Source organism: Syngnathoides biaculeatus, chromosome 5, assembly GCF_019802595.1.
Source record: "Syngnathoides biaculeatus isolate LvHL_M chromosome 5, ASM1980259v1, whole genome shotgun sequence".
NCBI lineage: Eukaryota > Metazoa > Chordata > Actinopteri > Syngnathiformes > Syngnathidae > Syngnathoides > Syngnathoides biaculeatus.
The window spans coordinates 3,509,044-3,518,794 of record NC_084644.1 but is presented as its reverse complement, the minus strand read 5'-3'; the positions used below and the strand labels follow the sequence as shown (position 1 = coordinate 3,518,794).

The window sequence follows — 9,751 nt, the reverse complement described above, 5'->3', positions numbered from 1 at the left end:
CTGCGTCGGTTAACTCAAAGACAGTATCATATTTTTGATGGCAGTTACATCGTTGTTGAGTATCTGTTGGGATTACATAAGCAGCAAAGTCAACACTTGCTCTCACTGCACGATGCGCTGACGACATTTCTGTGCTATGACGGAACTTCCTGAAAAGTCTAAAAATTAAGATCATTTGAAAACCTACCACCTATCTCCAATGTAGTAGCAAGTACAGAACAGAAATGTACAAACTGTGAGGCGATACACATTTGTGGTGTGCCATACTTGTGTATGTTTATTAATTACCAGGTTACCTCTGGTTTTACCGAAACGATAAGATTGCACGATTGGTGGGAGCCTCCACTTGTGCCATTGTGACTCTTGCATTAAGTATTACGCCAACTATGGTGTGAGCTGTACTGCGTAATGTCTTGTCACGTTTGCAAGCCGCCGCATTCTGTATTGAATACCAGCTGAAAAGATTGATGGATTTCAGCAAAGGTTCACGAGCCGTCTCCTCGTTGAGCACAGATCCAGCAACGAAGTATTTGTATGGCGTCCAGACTTTTCTACGCTTTCAAACTTTTCCGTGTAAATCTCGACGACTTACTCACCAGATACATGTGTGTATTCAGTTGTCCAAGACAAGCGGAAGCCAATTAACGGTCCGATTTCTTATCGGCGAAAACATTGATTTCGGCATTAAATACGGGTCCTCTATGCAGAGTTTATCTAATTTTTCCATTTATTTTCACCTCCTAAACGTCTGACTGTATTGGACAAGACTGGGCGTCGTGCCACAAGACATATTTCCGCGTCGTCTCCAACCGACTTAGCATTGAGCAATTCTTAGCTTGACCGGCAAGATGGCGACGTAAACGAAAGTCACGTGATTTGATGACGTAGGTGCACGAGCTTTATGTTCAAGCCGTGGTTCTGTAGTTGCAGTTTTTCACCAAAATCAAATGTTCTTCCTTGGGTCATGTTCGAGACCTTGACAAAGGTTTATGGGGGTATGAACCTAACCAACTAAATAAATACAGAACTAACATACTAACATCGTAGCATTTTGTAAGCACCCACCTGCCCAAAGTTCGGAGGCGAGGTGAGGCGCCATGGGCGCCGTCATCACAATCAGCGCGCCAAGCGCATCCTCAAACTCCACGCTGTGCTGCACCACACTCACAGACGCACTCTGAACACAGACACCCACAAACAGTTGCCGGTAGTTCGAGTGATGCTCACTGAACGCAGAAGATGTCGAATACTGTTCACTCACAGTCAAAGTATTGGTCAATCCCATGAGGCGAGAAATGGCCGCATTGAACAAGAAGTCCTCTGTGAAGTGAGACGTCACCTAAAATCATAATTAAAAGCAACAGATAAAAAGTCAGTGAGTCAAACTTTTTAAGTCACTTGTGCTATGTTACTGTTTTAAATTAGTCCCACTATCAGTCATTGACTTCGACTGCGGATTAGCATTGCCGCCGAAGAGAAAACAACGTACCCCGAGGACGCCCCTGCCGGCACGTTATTGGCAACTGAAGATAACTCAGCTCGGAGGATGTCAATATTTCCCAGCTTAGACCACTGGGAGGAGAAAGCCCCTTCAGGGAAGGGTCTTAGGGAGGAAGCGGCTGCTCGCTGAGGCTCTTTCTGAGGGGTGAATCAAAGCCCGGCCTCGGTTTTGAGAGCTTAAGGCTAACGGGCCCTGATGTCCTATCAAAGCTGCAGCCTTGAAGAGAACTGAAAGAAAATCCAACTTGGCAGAAATGAAGATCTATTTATAAAGTGCGGGAGCGACTGAGCAGGTTCAAAATCAATTTCAAGCCAGCCCTCCTCCTCCTCCCGTTTTCTCTGAGGGGTTTCCGTTTAAAGTGGATGGTCAGGTAATGATAGTCTTATTAATCTATAGTTCGAGCACGTTGGCATGTTAACCCCTCTCGGGTAGGACCGAAAGTCAAAACAGACGAAGGCGAACGGAGCGCTGAGTCAATCATTCTTCTCTGCGAACCAGGATGGACATGAAAGCCGACACTTTGAAATCAGGCTAGCTGCTGACCCCTACTGGTAGCAAGTGTTAGAGTAATAAATACAACAGAATATCATCGCCACCTCTTGAATTGCGTAATTCTTGTTATTCCAGATCTTCTTCGACTCCGCCAGCTCCTTCTTTTTCAGCGAGGAGGGGTCGGGCACGTCACCGAGTTGCCGAGCGCCTCGCAGCTTGCTCACAAGCTGCCACAGTCTGGACTGCCAGCGCAAGACCCCGGGAAGCGCGTCCTCTGGCGTGGGGTCAATTTCAAGCCAGGATTACATTTATTTGATGGGAAACAAACAGAAATATCCAACTTCTCACTTTTCAGGTTCCAGAGGATGTCCTGCTCAGGCGGTGCGGCGTAAAGGATGTAGAGCCGAACTGTGTCCACGCCGTACTGCCGCACCACCTCTTGGGGGTCCAGACCATTATGTTTAGATTTGCTCATTTTCTCCCATGTCACTTCCACGCTTCCGCCTCCCAACGCCACTGGCTCTTTTTCTAACAGAGGAAAGAAGACTAAAAGGTCAGTGACAGCGTGGCGATTTCTCCTCTGTCACTATTAACCTTCAACTACTTTCTTATCAAATTTGAGCTGAGGAGTATAATTCTCCGACAAATCTGTCTTTATTCAGGGAAACCTGATTGGCTACGTAATAAAACATTTTTTTCTGATGCTTGCCACTCCCTTATTGTGTGTGTGAAGGCTTAGATACACCGCAAACAATGTTCCCTCTAAGCTGCGCAACTGCGCATTTGCGCACTTGTCGCGCACCCTGAGCGCAGAGGAAAACAGTTCCAGCACAGTGAACTACAGGCTGACGTCACACTGCCTCGGCCACACGCTGCTTCCTCGTTTACCTGATACCGCCCCCCTCCATTTTAAAGGGGTACACTCATCATTACAAACACCAGGGTAAGTGAATAACAGAAGAAAAAGTGGCGAAACTGGACGAGGTTTTCTCTTTTTTTGAGTAAAAAAAAGGTCTGGTCTGAAGCCAAAGTAGAAAGCGCAGGATGAGATGGTGTATAATGTTAAAATTCCACCTTGGCACAGCCTGATCGAGGATGGGTTAGGATACATTGCCCAAAAAGCCAAGTCTGTATTTTAAATACAGGAGGCAACATAACATTAACCCTAAAACTGTTTGGGGGCACCATTCAGCTTTGCAAAAGATATTCTGCAAGCAATAATTCAGTTTTACACCAAGAACAACAGACGGGAATATCATTGTGGGTTAAAAATAAATAAATGAGAAAGTTGGAAGCGACATTTCAAATTTATAGTTATATAATAGTTGGCTTGGTATGTATTTTTTATTGTAATGGGTTTTTTTTTTGTTTGCAAAAACACAAAAAAATGTTCCTAAAAATGTTCTGATGGGAACGTAATCTGAAGCTTTTTAAGAGCCTTGAATGGATGACACTGATTGACCAGAGTGCGTACGTCTGATGTTGCTCACAGTGGTCAAAGGGGGCGCTCGTGGCCTTAGTGTGTTTGTTCAGACACGTATAAAATTAGAGGGAACGTTGACCACAAACCACCTCATCCATACCAAAGAAAAAAGAATGAAAAACTAACAAAAACAAATGAAATAACTGGTTGAAAAAACTGTGTGAGTGTTTGTCAGTAGATCTATTGAGTAGATCATTGGTGAGCATATGCGGTAGAGATTTAAAACCTTCCTCTGTCTGTCGGGCACTGATGTCTTGATTTCATCCTTGGACTTTCAAAAGCAACACCGCAGCACACAACAAAACAAGGAAAAGCCAGCAGATATCGTTGATCGGCAGTTTTAGCAGACAAAAGTCACATTTAAATCACTTCCGTTTCATGTCATCTACCTGTGAAGTCTATCTCTTCTTTCTTTAGGTATTGGCCACCGTCTGCTCGTCGGAAAGTCTGACCTTTGATCAAACCCTGGACAAGTAGCTTTCTGAAAGGCTCCCTGAAAAGGGAAACGAGAGGGTGCAGCATTCATGTACAGAAATGTTGTGCACACTGATGACAAGAACGCGTACCTGTGCGCCACGAGGCCCTCGTCCTTGCAGAAATGACACAGAAAGCGCGCATAGTACAAATGCATGACGGCGTGCTCCTTTCCTCCAATGTACACGTCCACAGGCATCCAACGATCCGCTAGGTGGCGCTCAAAAGGCCTAAAGAATCAGATTTAGAGAAACGGGAAAAGAATTGCACAGAATTCTTTGTGGAAATAACAGAACCCGAGAGACGTCTTGAACGTGTTCTATTTTTTTATGTAACGCAAGTGTGTTATGATGAAGAAAGGCTCGAGCACAGCTGCCACCCTAACGAGTGTAAGGTGTACAGAAAAAGAATGGATGTCTTATCATTTTTAACATTTCAAACCAACATTGTAAGTTGTAAGTAATTGAAAAGCAAGGGAACTATTACTAACCAGCATCAAAAATAATACTCCACTAATAAGGTGTAATAACAGAAGAACAAAACTGTGGATACAACGAGCCCTCTATAAAACCGTTTTACCTTTTGTTTTCCTTTAATATCAAACGTAAAAATGTTCTACTTTTTCTCCTGCAAACCACTGTGACGGCTCTGCTGGAGGCTGCACTCTGTGGTATTAATCAGAGAAGCAAAAAGAAACGATTCTCGGTGGAATACAACAAGATGGTGAAAATTTGAGGTGCAAAACGTTTTGATTTACAGAGATGCTTTCTTTCAGATTCGAGTCAGGTATCTTATGACGGTTTTTTTTCTTCTTAGCTTTAATGACTCTTCCACCACCCATCTTATTAACAGGAAGGAAAGCAGCAGTGGAGAAAAGATATGTCAGACGATGGCACGAATTTGGACTGCGTGTGGTTAAGCTTTTCGAGTTGATGGTCAGCAAATGGCCATCTCCAGCATGTGTCACAACACACGGCTCTGGTAATTACCCTCCTCCACACCTCTCTGCCTCTCTCCCCCCAGTCTCTGGCGAACGGTGTCTGGTGATAATTGAAGCACGGGATAAAGTTATGAAGTGGCCAGGCCGAAAATAATTCGGCCTGCGAAGTTGGCATCCGGCCAAGGCTCCTCTAATACATCACAACACTTCTATTTCCTCCCCTTTTCCTGCCTGCTTCCCTCAGCACACCCGGCGTCCTACTTCCCATCACTTCCGTGCGCATAAGACTCAGCGGGCTGACTGAAATGCGCAAATAGTGTAATTGCTTTTTCTGTTGTGCCATAATCTGTCCTGGGAAAAAAAAAAAAAAAAAAAAAGTGATGGGCTGGGAACTCCCCCGCAAACTCCTTTTAAAAGCAGCTTTCCGACTCGGCCAGAAAGCTCGGAAAAAAAATGAAATTCTCTTTTGTTAAGCTTAGGGTATCACCAGCATCCCAGCAAGTAACAACCGTGGCTCCATAATCTCCATGGGCAGAGAGTTCAACGTTGTACATATTTGTGTGTGCGCGTGCGCAAGTGGGTGGAGGAATATCCACACAGCCAATATTATGCATGCTTGAAATAGATAAGTGGGAGAGTGGGTGAAATAAGACAATCGTGTTTCAGGAAACGCTTCCATACACAATTATTTCAGTGCACCTGTGCAGTTTTATTAAAACTGCCGAAATATTTGGAAAGCTCCATCATGAACTTGCTCGGACATTATCAGGCATGTACATAAAATGGATATGTTTAATGTTTTTTGGGAGGGAGTGGGATAAAACCGCACTGTATAATAAAACGACGGACCCTCTAAAATTGAACACTGCCATTCATTGTGGGAGACTTGACTGATGGAAGTTGAATTAACACCATAAAACCTGTTTTATGTGCACAAGTGATAACATTGTAACATGCCAAAATAGTAACCAGTAACCTTTGAAAACACCTGAAGGCACATTTAAAGTGCAACTGTCATGAAATGGAGGACTTAATTAATGAAAAAACGGCAGCCGGTATGGACTCGTCCCTTTTTCCCCACCACAAAAGATGATTTTGACGTATATGGCTTTTTGTAACTCCCGCCATGAAATTCCTCTCGAGGGATTTTTTTTTTTTTTTTTTTTTTCCAAGAACAAGCAGGAAGTGACGTTGGGAGCAGATGCCCACACGAGCTGTCTCGTATGTTTCTACTAGTTTTACCTGCGGGAAGGTAGCTCGTTGTTCTTTCGCGTTAGCCAAAATGTCGGCTCGTTGTGTTGCTGGATATTGTTTGAATACTCAGGAGGATGGATTTACCATTCATACTTTTTAAAAAGATCCGGTTCGTCCTGAAAAATGGATTGCACAGGTGCAAAGGACAAGAGCTTCATGGGTTCTAAACGACAGCTACTAAAAAATAAAATTATAGTTGTGGGGGTGAATGCAATCCTTTCAGAACGTAACAAAAGATCCGTGTCCGTAAGTCAGAGGTGCTAAATGTGTCGATGTGCCCGTCGGCGCCGTGTCCGCCGATCACGTCTTCGGCTGAGCTTACGTGTCCCATAGTCGGTGGGCGGACGAGAAGGGCTTCATCCGGGCTGGCTCATACACACTGTCTGGGAGTCTGTTGTTAGGTAGAAGTGATCCGCTTATCATCGAAATATGGCTCAAAACAATAGGGTAATATTGCCCCCCGACACTTCACTCGAGTGTGAGATGTCCTCTTCTTTGAAAAGAGCTTCTGTGTCCCATAGTAGGTGGGAGGACGAGCCGCCGCCGAAGCCGTGCCTCGCGGACGAGCACAGCTTTGGCCGCGCTGGCTCATACATACTGTCTGGGAGTCTGTTGTTAGCTAGAAGTGTTCCGCATATCATCTAAATATGGCTCGAAACGGTAGGGTAATATTGCTCCGGTCACTTCACTCGGTTGTGAAAAGAGCTTTTGTGTCCCATAGTAGGTGGAACATCGTGTTTTCAATGGCGAATATCCCAGTGTGACATCACGGACAGAAGATGCAGCCAATATGGCAACCACTTGGATGTCGAATGAGACTTCCGCAACTTTGCGCATGGATGACGCGATCTCTGCTCATATTTATTTTTTCGTATAGGCGTTGAAATGAATAATGCTGTATGTATTTTTCATGAAGATACCTATTTTAGAATGTTTATAGGGATGACGCTTGACCTTTAGGTGAACAGTCAAAGCATCTTTGAAAAATTTGCAAAAACAAACGACTGGACTTTGATCATCAGAGAAAGGAATGAAATTATACCGTGTCCTTACCTGTCCGAGTTATGAGGGTCGATGTAACGAAAGTAATACCAGGCCGAGTCTACAAACGTGTCCATGGTATCGGTCTCCCTCTTTGCCGGCCCGTCACATCTGAAACGGGAGTGGCAAAGAAAGATCGTAATGTTGGGACAACGAGATCAATATTAAACTGTCAAACTAGAAAGCCGACAGATGAGCGACCCCGGCTTGTATGCCTCCAGAAATGGCATCTCCGTGTGATATTTGTATGTGATAATTGCGCAAATGCGACTGGGCCTCCATCTGGCCGCGCAGGTCACGCCCCTGTAGACAAGCACAGTTGAAAGCAAACTGACACTGGACATTGGTCCGCTGCCCTGACAAGCAGGCTGTGCTAACAAGGGAACGATCGTGTATTTGTGCTGGAAATGTCACCTTGTGCCCCGTTTTAGCCCGGCCAAAAAAAGCATTTGCGTCCTGATGCAAGTCTGCCAACCTCATGCCGGACAGAAGGGAGAAGACGATTTTCAAGCGAGACGGGAAAACAAGCGCAATGTTTTCTTTTGAAATCAGCAAGTGGAACAGTGAACTCATCTGCTTATCACTTCATAATGAGTCTCCATAGAGTTTAAAATGGTCTCAGACTCTACAAACAAAATATTTAAAAAAAAATAAAATAAACAAGAAAACGAAAAAAGACAAAAGGGATGCAGCTCCGCATTAACTTTGTGGATTTCTCCTGGACCATATGTCTCATCTCGAATCTGTCTGCCTGTCCCAACTTTTTACTCACACAAAATTACTTATGACACATACACATTTACGGGCAAAATCCCTCCGCCAGCCACCATATTGCTCCATATAACAAGGCGGCGATGACGAAATAAGCGCATGAGGTTGCCTAGCAACGATACTAAGGCGTAACAAGGTTAATATTTGGAAGCCAGATGTTATTTCGTGAAAATGAAAAGAGGGGTGCCATGCCAAGGCTACCACGAAAGAACCCAAAGAGACACGGCAACATTAGAAAGATGTGGGATATTTTGCCTCACACCAGACTAGAAAATCGCAAGCCAAAATGTGATGATTGGATGGACGGCTGGAGGAGACTTCTAAAGATCAGCTCAGTTGCGGTCCTGCTTTGAGCTAAGAAAAAAAAAAAAAAACATTCATTTTATTCTGCTGAAGTGAAATACAATTTATGCTTCGGCAAAGGAATATCTTTTGTCACATGAACAATGTGTGGGGGCACAATCAAATCAAAACGGATTTCAGAGGTGTAGCATGATCAAACCGGTCCCTCTTGAGTAACCAGTCACAACTTGTTCAATTTTTGGTAGCTTTTCTTTTTCTTTTTTTTTTTTTTTTTTTAAATGTACCTTTATTTATTCAGATGAAGCAATGGAGATGATAGATTATTTGCAATGCTGAGCTACCAGTTCTACTAGTTGCACTACTACTACTACTACTCGTTCTGACCAAAACAAAGCGGTGAGAGCATACAACGCCGATCCTAAAGTCCTTGCACTTGGCTTCCAGTCACCTTTAGAATAGATTTTAAAGTTCTGCTACTGGTCTATAAATTACTAAATGATTTAGGTCCCGAACACGTGAAAGAAATGCTCACGGAATACAAACCCAGTAGAGCTCTGAGATCGACTGACTCGGATCAAATAGTGGAGCGCAGAGTCCAAAGCAAACACGGCGAAGCAGCATTTAGCTATTACGCTGCACACAAATGGAAGAAGTTGCCAACAGAGGTGAGGTGAGCCCCAAGTGATTGCCACAGTCTTTAAATCCAGGTTGAAAACTCTTGTTTTTTTCCCCTCATGATTTTTATAATATGTCCACTTTTTGATCATATTACTTGCACTGTATGCAGTTTTAAATTGTCTTTGTTTTTATATTTTGTGTGTCATTTTTATTGTTTTTACCGCGTTGCCTTTAATCATGTAAAGCACTTTGAGTTACCTTGTGTATGAAATGCGCTATACAAATACATTTGCTTTGCTTTACTGCTCCCTAGACCCAATTAAAGACGTGGCCAAAATCTAAAGTTGTGGTGTGTGGTTTTATGCTTATTTATAGGATAATACGCAGTCAAAAGGTTTGAAAACAGATGAAGGGGAGTCAGCATCCCACTGGACTGTAGGACTCCATCTGTTCCATCTTCGTGTGTGAAAGGGGCACCAACGCGGCAGGTTCTTTTTACCTGGGAACTCGTGGCCCAACAAAAACCGCTTCTAGCCAGCCAGGCTAAGCCGAGCCAGGGTTCGTTCAAGTTAGCAGCAGGCCGCTTCGCAGCGCTGCAGAGCGTTGAAAGATGTGATGAGCACACAGGATACGACTTTCTCAAGAACAGACGAAGCTCCAGCTCTCATCACCGTGTTCTTCCGCGTTCCACTCAAACTTTAATTGGACAAGCTCGACGAGTGAAGGGAACAAATTTCCACCGACAGTTAACAACGGTGGGGAGATGGGGAGCGAGGCGATAACGGCGCCTTTGCGATTATGGCCATCAATCACGCCTGATGAGAGGAATTCTTGTGGCTTTGTGGAAATGCGTGAACACAAATCTGACGACTCG

The 9,751-nt window shown here is 44.1% G+C and overlaps 1 protein-coding gene across 3 annotated transcripts in view; it reads right to left on the bottom strand.

The window, feature by feature from the left end:
• The window catches only part of lars2 (leucyl-tRNA synthetase 2, mitochondrial), a 39,320-nt gene that overhangs the window by 4,966 nt on the left and 24,603 nt on the right, over positions 1-9,751 (bottom strand). For all 3 annotated transcript variants that reach the window (XM_061820682.1, XM_061820683.1, XM_061820684.1), the window contains exons 13-19: positions 7,198-7,296; positions 4,043-4,180; positions 3,866-3,969; positions 2,342-2,521; positions 2,098-2,267; positions 1,262-1,339; positions 1,066-1,177 (exon numbers count right to left, since the gene is read on the bottom strand). In XM_061820682.1, the coding sequence (XP_061676666.1) occupies positions 1,066-1,177; positions 1,262-1,339; positions 2,098-2,267; positions 2,342-2,521; positions 3,866-3,969; positions 4,043-4,180; positions 7,198-7,296 (881 nt within the window). The remainder of the gene's footprint in view (positions 1-1,065; positions 1,178-1,261; positions 1,340-2,097; positions 2,268-2,341; positions 2,522-3,865; positions 3,970-4,042; positions 4,181-7,197; positions 7,297-9,751) is intronic.